Raw genomic sequence first — 16686 nt, 5'->3', positions numbered from 1 at the left:
CTGGAAGTCACGATAAGAAAACAGCCGTTTGAACACCAGTTGTTTATCTCAACCAGCCCGTGTAATCATTGAATGCAACAGTTTGCGCGTGATGCCAGTTTGCACAGCTATGAGGTGCCGGGAAGACGGGAAGAGTTGCCCCCCTTCAACAGATTCTCCGTGATGTTCTCCAGATATTCGTACTTGACGTGAGAAACACCTTTATTGCGCCTTTACATTTACGGAATCACACTCTTTTCGTATTTCATGACATAAACTAACAACAATGTGTAGTATCTAATAAAAGAGGAAGATACAGTTGTTATGGAAGCCTTCCTGGGAATAATCCCAGAGAAATATCAGTTAAGTTGCGGCCTGAAGAACAGACAGCTAAAACATAACAGATCACCAGAGAACATACATCAGTATACAGATAACACACACACACGCACGGACAAATGTGATGTCGAATTGATATTGAGATTTTTGTCTGTTAATTTTGTCAGAGAGAGCATGGTTTTACTCCGCTTTCAGCAATATTCCAGCAATATCAAGGCAGGGGACACCAGAAATGGGTTTCGCACATTGTACCCATATCGGGAATCGAACCCGGGTCGTGACGAGAGAACGCATTAACCACTAGGCTACCCCAACACCCCACACAAAATGTAACTCACACAAATAGTATTTAACAACTTTAACTTGAATAGGATAGTTATTACATGTCATGAGATATATGAATTTTCCAACACCTACTCTGGCAATATGTTTTGTCTTTGATGGGAGAGTGCCGGACAGTAGGAAACTCATCTCGCAGAGCTTGAGTTCATCAAGTGCAGACTGTTCATGTTGATTCAGTGAAATGCCATAATCAAAACGTGCATTCCTGTTCCTGACTCTATCACAGAAAAGAAAAGTGGCTGAATCAAATTAATAGAGACGAAACACTTTACATTTACATTGACGAAACACTGACCACAACGACACCTGGTGTTCGCGAAACGAGTGCGTTTAGAGAAGATATAGTGTACTTTTTGTGCAGAAACAGTTAGAAAACGTTCCCGAGATGAGTTGGGTATTTGCTGAACGATGAATGAAATTTGTTCGACGGAATTGGACAGACAGAGAGACGTTTGTGTTTGAGACGATTGTTTTTCAATTGTCAGTACTAACAGACAGTCGTGTTCATTCAGTATGTAGGCATTGTGGCCAAGAGTACAATTGAATGAACAAATTTATACTGTAATCACGTGATTGACAGGATATTTTTTAAACTGACAACTTTTAGAAATCTTTTACAGAAAATGTGTTTGATAAAGATGGCTACTGACTTAATAGTACTTATATTATTTGAGTTAGTAAATTGTACATTACTTGGTGATTTACGTATGTATGTTCTAAATGTGGCAAATATTTCTCTCTGGGAAACAAAGGCATCGCAGATCAACGGAACCTCGTCTTCAATAGACCCAGACTTACAATATGTACAAAATATATTTAAATAATCTATGTCTTTTTTCTTCTTAATATCTTGTATTTCAAACAATGTCAAGAGATTCTAAGTTTATCGTTTAATGTTAAATATTTCTCAGGTTCAAACACAGATTAATTGTTTTCACACATGCAGCAACTGACTCATACATTTAAATTAATTACATTTTCCCCATGACATCCTTTAGTATGCAACATGTACAAGCTTTGTACTGGGTAGGGTGAAACGTCGTGTTATGCAGATGCAAGGCCGCCTCGTAGCGTGACGTCGATGAATACGTTAACGGCCATTACAACGACGTTGTTATGTTAGCGGTACTGCCAGCTTCATCGTTGGATATGTTGAAAACGGTGATGACATGAACGCAGGGACGGCTTCTATCCAAATGAATACGTACATCTCGACGTCTCAACCTTTGGCGTTTGTGTTGTATCTATGATCCATGTGTGTATATTTCCGAACTGTTTCTCGTAGACGTTGACCTGTTTCGCAATTCATGATCAATAGTAAAACGTTTGGTTTGCAGGGTTTACGGTACCTCTGATATATCTAACCTTGGGGTATTCCGGGTAGGATTAATCCCCAGCAACCAATACTGTACATAAGAGTCGACCAAATGGATCGGTTGGTCAGGCTCAGTGGTCTGGTTGATATTGTTGCATTGTACCCCGATGGCATGGATCGTTGTTTACAATATCAATCACTGGATTGTCTGGTCCAATCACGACTAATATAAGGCCATCGTCCTAGGAATATTGCTGATTGCGGTGTTAAACAAACAAACAAATGCCACATATATATATGAAACCGTTTGTTTATATTCCCACCTCTTTAAACATTTAGAGCAAAACGGACATATCACATGCATCTTCAATATGTTCGACTGTGTGAACATTGTTCGAAGAAGTAACTTTGAGACATAGGTAGCGTATTAAACTGATAAATGATTTACTTATTGGTGACCTAAAAACTCATAATTCCTATATATGAATTAAGTCCCGTGCAGATAAGAATTGGTCTTCAGCAACCCATGCTAGTCGGAAGAGGCGACTAACGGGATCGGGTGGTCAGACTCGCTGACTTGGTTGATGCATATCACCGTATCCCAATTGCGTGGATCGATGTGATGAAAATCACTGGATTGTCTGGTCCGGGCTTGATTATTTACACACCACCGTCATATAGTTGGAATATTGCTGAGTGTGGCGTTAAACAAACAAACAAACAAACATATATGATTTGACAGGACCTTCTCTCATCCCCGGAGCGCGACAATATCAGTACCAATTAAAACATTCTCCACTTCATCAACATGCGTTTAGGAATGAATGCATTCATTACCCCCCCTGATGTTGTGTACCACTCGTTTGATTAATAACCTATACCGCTGACTGGGCAAACATAGTGTAATTGTGCAGCATCCCGTGAGACGATGACGTCACGGCGAGACAGGTGTGGTGGAGGGTAGGACGTCAGTGAGGAAGGTGACATGGTGGAGAGAGGGTGTCTCAGCGTTACCAATTTGTGAGTAGCTTTATACTTTATAGTTGCATGGCGATTTGTAGCTTGACGTATATAAACGGCGTTTATATACAAATGCTCAATGAAAACTTATTAAGACATACCGAAGAAGCAAAATCAAATACACTGCCGGACAAAGGAAAGTGTACCGCGATGTTTGATGATGAAACAAACAAGAAATGGTTATGTATTCAAAACAAGGTACTATAGTTGTGTGACCTTCAGTTTGCAGTTTGCGGTCTCTTTTATTCCACCCTTGTCGCGTTTTAATAACGTTTGTAATGTTTTTGTCAAATCCTATGAGAATAACCATAGTAATTTTATAGCTTTGGGTGTTCTTTAACGTCTTTTGAGTAGTAAATATCACTTCTGGCAAATAGTTCACATCAGTTTTTATTATTTTAAGAGTTCACATTAATTTGTATTATTTTACAGAATTGTGTCTTGATCCACAAGTTGCTATTCTACTAATACAGCTTCGAACATGATTGTCGTAGCTTTCTTGGTGGTCATAATCGCCATATTGTGTAGAATGTCAAGGTCAAGGTCACGAAACCACCACCGTTATCTTCCCCCGGGTCCCAAGCCACGCCGCTTTACCGGGAACCTACGAGATTTAAAACTTGAGAAAGTGCCCCTGGAGCTGGAAGAACTCGGGCGTCCTTACGATGGTATGTTTACGTTCTACGTGTTCTCACATCCGGTTGTGGTCCTCCATTCCTACAAACTCATCAAGGAGATGTTGGACTCTTCAGAATACAGCACAGCGTTCAGCGGGAGAATAAAATGTTACGCGGGGATGAACCTGGTTCCCGAGGACATTGTGTTCCAGAACAATACGGAGCGATGGCGGCTGCTGCGAAAGATAGCGCACCGCGGGATTAAGCAGTACGGTACCGGTCTAATGAACGTAGAGAAGCATGCTCAGGAGGAGTTACGTAGAGTCGTGGCGCGACTCGGAGCATCGGGAGGCCGGCCCTACGACTGCCTCCCGGATATACACAACTATATCTGTAATGTCATACTCATATTGGTGAGTATAGGCACACATGCGGGCCCGTTCCAAAAAGCGATCGTTCGGCTACGTTTGTCCTAAATCTATGTTAAATTACGACTGTCTTAGCGTTACGATCGCTTTGTGAAACGGGTCCATAGGCTCTTAGCCCGTTCTACAAAATGAACGAAGATCTACGATGTAAGTCTGATCGTCTTAGCGCTACGATCGTTTTGCTGGACCTTGAGCCATCGCCGCCTCCGTGGTCTAGTGGTAGAGTGTCCGCCCGGAGAGCGGAAGGTTCGGGGTTCGATTCCCGGCCGCGTCATACGTTAAAAGACGTTAAAAGATGGTACTTGTTCTTACCCTGTCTGGCGCTCGACATTAAGGGGCTAAAACAAGGACTGGTCGGAGTCAGTAAACTGTGTCTGATATTCATGTTAAACTGCGGCATGGTGTCTCAGTGAGCTAGTACTATAAATCGGCATCAAGCAGCCACACAAACACACACACGAACATGCACGTCGCTATATAAGTGCAATAATCTTGGACGCGACGTTAAAACCCATTTCATCTCACCTTGAGCCTTCTTTCTTGAAGCCATCTTAGCACTACAACTGCCGGAAGTCGACATCAAATAATAATTACGATAGCCTACCTATGCTTTGCGAAACGGCACCATGAACATTCGGCAAGGATATTAACACAGCCAATTTCGTAACTGTCGTACTTTGTTACCCGTGAATATCCGGGTAGAATAGGTCTTCAGCAACCCATTCTTGTCTCACCCCGTGAATATCCGGGTAGAATAGGTCTTCAGCAACCCATGCTTGTCTTACCTCGTGAATATGTAAAATAGGTCTTCGGCAACCCATGCTTGCAGTAAAAGCCGACTATGCTTGTCGGAAGAGGCGGGTTCAGGTGGTCAGGCTCGCTGACTTGGTTGATGCATGTCATCGTATCCCAATTGCGTAGATCGATGCTCATGATGTAAATCCTGGTTTGTCTGGTCCAGATTCCATTATTTACAGACCACCGTCATATATGGAATATTTCTGAGTGCGGCGGTAAACTACAACCAAAGACCACCAGATTACTTCAATTTTTTTACTTCCGACAGTCGCATATCTACCTTCTCGTCGTAACATTTATCTATGCTTCAACAGAAACACACATAGCGTAATGCTAAGAACGCAATCCGAATAGAAACCCCGACCCGTTCTTGAAGGTACTACCTGCGACATTCGTTGAGCTATGACCTTTTCTTAACTTGACATGTATTCTGCAAGCATACCCTTCCAGCTCTGCTTCTCTTCCCAGGCGGTAGGTCGACGTTTTGATGCCGGAGAAGACATTTTGGAGTATGTAAACAACATCGTGGACGGCTTCAACTACATCACCCACTTCAGACGCTCCTCCGTCCTGGACACGATGCCGTGGACAGCCTGGATTCCCTCCCAGACAGGCAGAACGTGCAGGGACATCAAGACCAACAGGGACAAACTCATTACAGCGATCGAACAGATGAAAGAGGTGCGTAGATCATTCAGGCTTTTCATGCATGACAAAAATGTAGATATTGTTCTTAGTTTGTTGCCTGACCACCCGATCCAGTTCGTTATCTCTTACGACAAGCATGGGTTGTTGAAGACCGATTCTAAGCCAGATCTTCATAGGGGACAAGCATGGGCTGCTGAAGACAAATCTTCAATCGAAGCCGGGTCTTCACAGGGTTGTTCTCACTCTTGCAACATCTAAGACATGTAAGCGAGATAAGATTTATGCCTCTTTTAGCAAATTTACCACATCATGCACGGACACCAGGAATGGGTTTCACACGTTGTAACCAAGTGTGGTATCGAACCCGGGGGATAGGCGTGTCGAGTGAACGCTTTAACCACTAAGCCACTCAACTCAGATAGAGTTTTATCTGCAAACACATCGAATCATGTTGTCCATGAAAATCAGTGCAAACATGTTTTGTTTTCAAACTGATGTCCCAATGATGTCCCAATCTAGAACCCCAGGATTCGTACAGGTGACCTGTCAGAGCGGAAATGCTATTAAGATAGGAATATACTTTCTGCCCAGTGCCACATTCAGGTGGTTTATGCATACTGTCTCCTTGGCATACACGGGGGTCGGGTGGTCAGGATCTGTGACTCGGCTCGTTGTTATCGAGCACGCGTGGCGATGACCGCTGCTCATCGTTCAGTCAGTGGTGTGTCTGGTTTAGACTCGATCCCCTTGACCTAGCCGTATATATACCTGTAATATTGATGATTGTCGGCCACTCACTCATGCAGCGTCAGTGAGAGGCTAAGCCCGACTGTCTACACACGATGCATGATAATGTTTCAGCGTCAGGGGGAGGCTATGCCGGACTGTCTGCAGACAATGCATGTTAATGTTTCAGCGTCAGGGGGAGGCTATGTCGGACTGTCTGCACACAATGCATGTTAATGTTTCAGCGTCAGGGGGAGGCTATGTCGGACTGTCTGCACACAATGCATGTTAATGTTTCAGCGTCAGGGGGAGGCTATGCCGGACTGTCTGCACACAATGCATGTTAATGTTTCAGCGTCAGGGGGAGGCTATGTCGGACTGTCTGCACACAATGCATGTTAATGTTTCAGTGTCAGGGGGAGGCTATGCCGGACTGTCTGCACACAATGCATGTTAATGTTTCAGTGTCAGGGGAAGGCTATGCCGGACTGTCTGCACACATTGCATGTTAATGTTTCAGTGTCAGGGGGAGGCTATGCCGGACTGTCTGCACACAATGCATGTTAATGTTTCAGTGTCAGGGGAAGGCTATGCCGGACTGTCTGCACACATTGCATGTTAATGTTTCAGCGTCAGGGGGAGGCTATGTCGGACTGTCTGCACACAATGCATGTTAATGTTTCAGCGTCAGGGGGAGGCTATGTCGGACTGTCTGCACACGATGCATATTAATGTTTCAGCGTCAGGGGGAGGCTATGCCGGACTGTCTGTACACGATGCTGCTGCGGGAACGCGACGAGGGGAGAATATCTAGGAACGCCGTAAAGGGAGTTCTGTTGGACGGGCTGGTGGCAGGTGCGTGGCGGCTGCAGTCGCATGTTCTCGACTGAACACCGTGGTCCGTTCAGGTTAGTGGGTGAGTAGGGTTTAAACCCGCTGTAGCAATATTCTAGCTATGTCGCGACTGGGGTCACAAAAACTTGATCTCATAAACTGTATCCATGTAGAGAATCGAACCCGGGTCTTTGACGTGGCAAGCACTTTGCTCGCAGGATACACCTCCTCCCGGGTTAGGTCAAGAAGGAGGTATATGCTATTGATAATGTAACTACTTATGCACACATGTATGATTTGTTTAACGTTATTTGTCCTTTCAGAAAAAAACACACAACATGAAACAAATAGATTTCCATTTCTTTTGGTTATTACAATCGGGTAAGACTTGTGTCTGCTGCTGTCCATCTTCCCGAGGCAAGGGAGTTAACTGACTGTAAAAGTCCAGTTTCCACCCTTGCCGAACTAGGCTGCAATTATGGAGTTGCATTTAGGCTGGACTAACGAGTCTATGCATAGTCCAATCAAAATCGCGTAACAAACTAGACATCCGGTTCGCAAACAACATGGGCTTCAACGTGCAGATTTCGGTCGACTGCAAAGCATGTGTACCGCCAACTGGGCGTCGGCAGATATTTTGCAAATTCTTTCATGTTTTTAATCAAGGTACTCACGTGATTTGATGCACTCCGCGTGGTAAAATCCGTTTTCTTACAATACAGATCTTGACTATCGAGCAGATCGTCTTGACTGGGCGCCGCCGTTTTGTTTTAAGCAATTGCAAGTGATACGAAAGATGGAATCTGATTGGTCAGTAGGAGGAACATAGAAGGGACATAACTCGTAATAGACACTAGTGGCGCTACGAAATTCCAGCCTAGTTCGGCAACTGGACTGTTATAGTCAATTAACGCCCCTGCCTCGGGAAGATGGCTGCTGTCAGTAGAGAATGCAAATTATGCCACAATAGTTCTTAACTGATTGGTCTTTAGCACAAATCTCTGGAAACCATCCCCTGAAATTAAATAGCAATTCTCCTGTAAGGCTTCATTCCAGTGACACATGATAGTTGTGTATAATGTCCTTAGGCACTTGCTACATGTCGCGCGGACACCGTCAGCTCCACTGGCAGAAGGAGCATAAATCTCGTTTTGTAGTCGTGCTGTGATCCTATTTGGTTCGGAACCCCTGTTTTTATTTGAGTATGATTCTTGGGGCGTCCGCTCCAAACATAGGTCTACGTGATTCTCCAAGGTTGTACGACCTGCGTTTATTTTAGCTTGCATGCCACCTTAATAAAACTGAAAAGCCGTTTCGTAGTGACGTGCAATCGCAGGATAAAAGCAATATGTTTAGAAGTTTCTTGTATAGTCTTGGAATACAACGTTAAACCCACTCTCGTCCTCCTTCGTGATGTGATACGATGTTCTTGCACCTGCCAGGTGTGCTGACAACCCGAGGGACGCTGCACACAATGCTCCTAACGCTGGTTCATAATCCGGATGTACAGACGAAGATCCAAGAGGAAATATCGCAGGTTATCGGAATATCCCGCATGGCGAGATTGCAGGATCGGAGCAACATGCCGTATACAAGGGCGGCCATCTTGGAATCTCTCCGCTTCACGCCCCCTGTGGCTCTTCCTCCAATGAGGACCTGCATCCAGGACACTCGCCTGCACGGATACTATATACCCAGGAAGACGATGGTGAGGAAGCGCGTCAGACAAAATGCGCATCTGAATTACTGTACCGGGTGATTTCGACTCCCCCTTCGCCCCCTCTATCTAAGAAAACCCAAACAAACAAAACCCGAAAAACACAACCCTCTCCCACGCTTCATAGACAGCCTTTGTGGTCTAGTGGTAGAGTTTTCGCCCGGAGAACGTTTAAAGACGTTTTGTTTTTACCCTGCCTGGCGCTCGACATTTGGGGGCTAAAACAAGGAATGGTCGGCTCGGAGTCAGTATGCTATGTCTGAGTGGGGTAAACATGTTGAACTGCGGCATGGTATATAAGTGGGCTAGCACTATAAATCACCATCAGTCCGGACTAGTCATGCGGCCACACACACACACGTACACACATGCATGCACGTCGCTATATAAGTGCAATAATCTTGGATGCGACGTTAAACCTGTTTTCACCTCACCTCACCCAAGCCTCCGAATCATATTAAAATCTCCCTCGAAAATATTTAAATACCTGTGATCAGTTGTTTTAACTAACAATGGTATAGCAATGTGTTTTAGCCACAATAGTTATGTGAGTTATTGTAACTCAGATCGTAGGTTATTTGAATGCCAGTATATAATTGTATTAGCCGTTCCCTAACAAGTGCCCTTCAGTATAGGTTTTACTAATGTAGGTGTGGTACAACATCTGGTTCGTTCATCATGACCCGTCCTTCTGGAACGAACCTTACACCTACAGACCGGAACGATTCCTGGACGAACATGGCCACCTCGTGCCCCCAGAGGACCAGAGAAGACAGAGGTGAGGGGGAGGACCGGGGGGTAGAGCATGATTTGTATTGTGCAAGGTGTGTAGGGGAGGCTGGTTTGTGGTTGCGTATATCAGGAAATATGAGTATGGTTTTAATGGTACTAATGTGTGTGTGTGCGTGTGTGTGCGTGCGTGCGTGCGTACGTGCGTGTGCGTGCGTGTGTGTGTGTGTGTGTGTGTGTGTGTGTGTGTGTGTGTGTGTGTGTGTGTGTGTGTGTGTGTGTGTGAATGTGTGTGTGTGTGAGAGAGAGAGGGAGAGAGGTTTTTTTGGTTGTCATCTGTTGTGTGTAAATGACAGATGGTATGAGATTTTACAGGCGCTTCCAGTTATTGTTCAAGTTGCTATTTTAGTGTAGTCGTTCCGATGTGTTTATCATGTGACGGGGCGTAACATCCTACAGAACGAAGTTAAATACAAATGACATCACTTACATTCGTTAAACTGATCGACTACTGGTAAACTTCAAGTAATTACTAAAATAAACATAATAAATTAAAAAAAAAAACACACCTGAAATTTGATAGACAGTCAAACCTCGTTAGTGAGGACCCCCGCATTCCGGACACTACAGCTTGAACGATTACATGTACACAGAGTAACATTACCCCGAAATACGGAAATGTGTCAAGTCAGCAATTTCAACGATGAGTCCGGATTAACAGGTTCTAACTGTAGATACGATATTGGAAGGGACTACCCAATCCTTGTATCAACCATCTGTTTCAGGCTGCTGACGTTTGGTATCGGCAAGCGTCAGTGTGTGGGTGAAATCCTGGCCCGGGTCCGCCTCTTTCTAGGCGTGGTCACCATACTACAGAACTTCCATCTGGAGGCTGACCCCGCTCACCCTCTCCCATCTCCTGACCCCAGAGACATCGGTTTCACCGCCTTCTACAACACGCCCCAGTATAAGATCAGGTTCATACCCCGCGAGGACACCACTAGCAGAACATAACAGCGTCATTCATCTACAAAAAGGATGGAAAATATGTGAAAAAAGACCCAAATGAAAATAAAAGCATTAACGTCATTTTTCTGCCGTCATGCTGCATGAGCTGTATGCGGTTTACATTGAATCTAGACAGGTACTCTGTCCTTCGCATGAGCGAGAAGCTAGCGGCTGCAGTAAGCTTTATTAGGCGAGTGCAACTGAGGCATGGGACCAGTCTAACAGTGACTCATGCGATATCACTACTCAATCGCTGCCCGAAGTATTACGTGGGTAACGGAAAGAGTCGAGTGGACCTCAAAGGCCGCTGTCTTAACATGCATTTTTTCACAGATTACTTGCCACAAACTATTCTGGGGGTACATCATTAATCATAGAATGAATCAGATCGTAATCCGGTGTTAATCTAGGTTAGAATTGGTCTTCAGCAACCCATGCTTGTCGTACGAGGCGACTAACTGGATCGGGTGGTCAGGGTTGCTGACTTGGCTTATGCATGTCATCGTATTCCAATTGCATGGGTCGATGCTTATGATGACAATCACTGGGTTGTCTGGTCTATCTGTCGGACAAAAGAAAGTATATATCCATGTTTGATGGTTGCTAAAAATGAAACAAACTAGAAATGATTATTCGATGGTGATCTACTTGATACGGGTATCATAGGTGATATTATATGCATCACATCAATGAGTATCTCACAGCAGGTTCAGGCACATGGCGACTCAAGGAACATGGCGTCGCAATTTCAGCGTGAAGCGGGTATTGTCATGATCAGGTTGAGTTGGTTAGCAATACCACACATTCTTTAGCAGATACCACAAATTCCCGTGAAGATCTGGGGTAGAATAGGTCTTCAGCATCCCTTGCTTGCCGTAAAAGGAGACAAAGTTTGATGCATGTCATCGATCCCAATTGCGTGGATCGATGCGGGTGATGCTAATCACTGGCTTGTCTGGTCCAGACTCGATTAGTTACAAACCGCCGTCAAATAGCTGGAATATTGCTAAGTGCGGCGTTAAACAACAAACAGACAATACAGGCACAGGGCGACTTAAAGAACATGGCTTCGCAATTTCAGCGTGAAGCAGGTATTGTCATAATCATGTTGAGTTGGTTAGCAGATACCACACATTACAGACTCGATTATTTACAGACCGCCGTCATATAGCTTGAATATTGCTGAGTGTGGCGTTAAACAACAGAAAACAAAACATAAACATTCTTAAAAGCGAATATGACCACCCCCAGCACCAATGTACGCCGTCTCAATGTCGTCAGCCACGTGATGACGTCATTGAGGAACCCAATCCCACTTTGCCACTTTTTAACCTTTCAGGGTTTGAGTTCTGTACGACTATTCGAGACAATGCTAAATGACGTCTAAAAGAAAGTACACGGAGACTTTGAGAGACGATATAAGTAAAGCGAAAGCATGCTGGAACTGAAAACGTATGTATTTAACGACAGTGGCACTATAGCAATATGTGAACAAGTTCACTCCATAAAGGCAGAGGGGGCACGGGTGTCCCAGTCGTCTAAGGCGCCCCGATTCGCTGTGCAGAGTTGCGTCCTTTGGGCACGCCAGAAACCTATGATTGTGGGTTCGATTCCCGGTTCGCCCCGATTATGTTTCTAGGTTTGTCAGCACCATACCCGTGCTCGTGGGTTTCACGTGGTAAACGTCCGAGACCTGCATCACTTAGGGCTTTCCTCCCACATTAAACTGACACGCCGTGATATAACTGGAATAATGTTAAAAGCGGCGTTAAACCCAACTCACTCACTCACAAATAATTCACATTGTCATTGTCAAAACACGTGTAAAAACAGAGTTGTCATAAATCACTGGTTTGATGCTGTTTGTCCACCTTGTTCACGTTGTACAAGACGACACACCGCCGATGACGTAAACACCTCACGCTAGCGGGAATCCGTTGTCTCGATTAGAAATCGCTCCTGAAGGTTGACTGGTGTTAATGGTTGCCTTTTGTCTTGCCTCTCAGGATGATCCCACAAATGTCCCATGTGTTTTGCGTCAGGAGGACATGCAGACCTTGGCAAAACATGAACACTCATGTCGTTGAGGAAGTCTCGTGTCAGTCTTGCAGAATGAGGTCAAGCGTGATCATGCTAGAAGACTATACCGCGTGGTCGTTGTTGAATAACTGGCAGTACAACTTCCTCCCGATATCCCTGGGCAGTAAAGTTGCCTTGAATGTGAGAAACCTCGTCTTCAAGTTTCCACAGATTCCTCCCCATGTCATGACATCACCGCCTGCAAATTGCTTTACTTCGTGGACACAGTTGGGTGCCAGGCATTCGCCTTGGTGCCTGTACATACACTGTTCACCATCAGCTCGAAACAGGCAAAACCTGCTCATTAGAGAACATGGCGTGAGTTGAATGGGGTACAACGTCGCGTCCAAGAGTATTGTACTTATATAGCGACGTGCATGTGTGTGTGGCTGCTTGTACTAGTCCGGACTGGTGCCGATTTATAGCGCTAACACACTGAGATACCATGCTGCAGTTTAACATGAATACCCCACAGACACAGTATACTGACTCCGAGCCGACCAGTCCTTGTTTTAGCCCCTTAATGCCTAGCGCCAGACAGGGTAACAACAAGTACCATCTTTTGACGTCTTTTGGTATGACGTGGCCGGGGATGGAACCCCGGACCTTCCACTCTACCACTAGACCACGGAGGCGGTCTTTGGGAACATGACTCGTCCCCTGTCTCCAGCATGAAACGTCGTGCCCGCCTGGACTATATCGACCTATTATGTTGATGTTGTGGCGTCAACGTCGTTCCACTGTCGGGTCGAAATGCTCTGACACAATCTTCAATCGCAGTGACACTGTCTGTTGACTGACACGATGCCATCGATGCTGGTGCCGTTCACGAGATATTTTCACGAGAGGCGTAGTCTTTAGGGTGAGGATTGGTAATCGTTAATTTGAGGTTTTTAACACGTTCGGTTCCAAATAAAAAAACGTCACAATCTAACAACGTTCTTAAGTCCGTTTGCCTGCTTGGTGATCGGAAAACTATTGATTTGTGTCTGTATAATGAATGAGCATTTCGCATCAAATGATTGGTGAATATGTTTCATGTTTACCTATGTCTTCCAAAGGAGTGAGAACAGAACCAATTGATCACTTATTATTGACATATTTTCCCAGAGATAGGTTACAGAGTACGAACTTATAATAATTATTTTTTTAAAATTTCAACTTTTATTGATTAAGATGGGTTACAAAGGATTGGGAAACAATAACTTTAAAAATATTATCTTTAAAAATAGTGTCTTTTTTAATTCTATTCCTCGTTAGCAAGGTTATTTCGCGAGTTTCATTTCTTTCTATTGGCAAGGTAGCTGTTTAAAAATATGTTACAAAGGAGTATGTTTATGATCAGAAAATAATTAAAATATGTGTTGTTTCTTTTTACACTACAACATGTATATATACTCAGTTACAAAAGTTTAGCAACACCGTATTTAAATACACAAAATAAGAAAACTCAACAGAGGAATGGGTTTTTTATTATCTTGACCATTGTGTTGTTCAATGTGACATTCATGAATGTTCGACACAGTTGTGACAGCAATAGGAGAGATTGGGAAAAGTCACTCAAAGGACATGGGGGTTTGTTGACCATTTTCACACACGACTGTTACTATCCCTCAGTAACGAGTGTGACGCCCACCGACCTGTTGTACCGCCACACAACGTTTACGCATTCCTCTAATGAGCTTCCTGATCTCACCAAGAGTGATGGTTGCCCATGCTTGTTGGAGGACAAGGCCAAGGTCACGAATGTTGTTGACGTTAGGATGGTTCCTTCTTAAACGTCTCCCAAGGATATCCCAGGCGTGTCCAATCGGAGCAAGATCTGGAGATCTAGCCTGCCATTCGAGGACGTCAACGTTGTGTTGTTGCAAAAGATTCTGAGTCAGTTGAGCTGTGTGCGGGCGCGCATTGTCTTGTTGGAAGATGTGTCCAGGGTGAGCTCTTATGAACGGTAGAACCACTGGCGTTATCACCTGATCGCAGTACCGTTGGGCAGTCAGAGTGTTGTTCAGCACAATGAGGTCTGTTTTCCCACCCCAATGGATTCCTCACCAAACCATTACACTTCCTCCACCAAATCGATCATGTTGAATGACGTTATTAGGGTCAAATCTCTCTCCACGTCGTCGCCATACGCGGGCTCTTCCATCCGTAAACCGAAGGCAGAAGCAGGATTCATCTGTGAATAACACTTGTCTCCATTGTGCGTGGCGCCATCTTTGGTGGATCCGTGTCCAGGCGACTCGGTCTTGGATGTGACGTGGCGTTAAGGGGATGCATCGAAGTGGACGTCGAGCCCGCAAACCGGCTGAATGGAGGCGATTACGGACAAGCTGTGCATGTACACGTGTTCCAGTTACCCGATGAAGTGCCTGAGCAAGTTCTGGTGCACTGTTTAGTCGATTACGTCGTGATGACGTCACAATGTGCCGATCTTCCCTTGCTGTGGTTTTACCGCTGCGGGCTCGATCTTTCACGGTCCCAGTCTGTGCAACACGTGTCTGTAGACGGGAAATGGCACATTAAAGTGTCTCCCAACTTGTCTCAAGCTCATCCCTGCCCTTAAAATGCCAATGGCTTCATGTCTGGCATTTTGACGCATTCCTCTGCGTCGACCCATAATTTAAATCGTGTAGCGTCCAGTGTTTCCCTTTCAACAATGAGTGCCACTAACGTTTCATCGAGGTTTTATAGCGATTCATGTGACGAGATTCACGGGAGTCCCGATGTGAATATCATGTGCAATGAACGTGTAAATGAAGATGTCACTAAAAATCAGCGTAACTTGGTGTGTTGGTGCGATATGTTCTCTCCGTGAAGTCAGTGTCTTAGTCCGTTTCTGACATTTTCTCATTTTCAAATAATGCTCAAGATTTGGGTGTTGCTAAACTTTTGTTACTGAGTGTATTTACATGTATAAGGACTATGATTGTCGCCGTGGACAAGTGCATGGACCGTTTGCCAGGAGACAGGTATGTTTTTGGTTCCAACCCCGGCCGCGTCATACCAAAAGACGTTAAAAGATGGAACTTGTTGTTACCCTGTCTGGCGCTCAGCATTAAGGCGATAGAATGAGGACTGGTCTGAACACACGCACGCATGCACGCGATGTTAGAGTGAGTGAGTGAGTGAGTGAGTGAGTGAGTGAGTTGGGTTTAACGCCGCTTTTAACAGTATTCCAGTTATATCACGGCGTGTCAGCTTAATGTGGGGGAAAAGCCCGAAGTGTTGCAGGTCTCAGACGTTTACCACTTCGGTGAAACCCACGAGCACGGGTATGGTGCTGACAAACCTAGAAACATAATCGGGGAGAACCGGGATTCGAACCCACAATCATAGGTTTCTGGCGTGCCCAAGGGACGCAACTCTGCACAGCGAATCGCGGCGCCCTAGACGACTGGGCCCCCCGTGCCCCCCGCGACGTTAGAACCCATTTCACCTCAACATAAAGGTTAACTAATTCATATGTTGTTACTTAATTTAATCTCTCTCAACGTTGCCCTCAGAATAACGTCGTTTATGCAGTTTTGTTATTTATACTTATATTGATGTTTTTAAATATACCAGGGCCACGTTCACATATACAATAAGGCCTAACAAGATTCACGCCGGCATTTACTGGTTAACCGTCTCTAATATTCAAGGAAGCGGCCTGTAAATACACAGCCATAGAATTACAACAAAACAACGCACGTCCCTTCCGAGATGTAGGACGATGTACTTTTAAGGGCCATGTGATATACTAGAATACTATGACACACATTCAGACACTCACTATCTCTTTCATATTCTTCTGGCAATTAAGGAAGTACGGGTGGCCCAGTCATCTGATGGACCGCTCTCCGTGGTCTAGTGGCAGAGCGTCCGACCGGAAAGCGGAAGGTCCGGGGATCGATCCCGCGTCATACCAAAAGACGTTTAAAGATGGTACGTGTTGTTACCCTGTCTGGCGCTCGGCATTAAGGGGCTAAAAGGAGGACTGGTCGGCTCGGATCCAGTATACTGTGTCTGAGTGGGGCATTCGTGTTAAACTGCGGCATCGTATCTCAGTGGGCTAGCACTGTAAATAGGCATCAGTTCGAACTAGTACAAACAGCCACACACGCT

The 16686-nt window shown here is 44.9% G+C and overlaps 1 protein-coding gene across 1 annotated transcript; it reads left to right on the top strand.

The window, feature by feature from the left end:
- Positions 1 to 3476: 3476 nt before the first annotated feature.
- Positions 3477 to 10506, top strand: LOC139452202 (cytochrome P450 2B4-like). The gene is made up of 6 exons (XM_071233582.1): positions 3477 to 4025; positions 5307 to 5519; positions 6953 to 7067; positions 8489 to 8754; positions 9414 to 9541; positions 10278 to 10506. Exons 1-6 carry the CDS (start codon positions 3477 to 3479, stop codon positions 10504 to 10506), a joined length of 1500 nt encoding a protein of 499 aa, XP_071089683.1.
- Positions 10507 to 16686: the final 6180 nt, after the last annotated feature.

The sequence above is a fragment of the Haliotis cracherodii genome, unplaced genomic scaffold (assembly GCF_022045235.1).
Source record: "Haliotis cracherodii isolate W230 unplaced genomic scaffold, xgHalCrac1.p SCAF_9, whole genome shotgun sequence".
Classification (NCBI taxonomy): Eukaryota; Metazoa; Mollusca; class Gastropoda; order Lepetellida; family Haliotidae; genus Haliotis; species Haliotis cracherodii.
The sequence above is the reverse complement of the archived record's forward strand: the minus strand, read 5'-3'. Positions and strand labels throughout refer to the sequence as shown.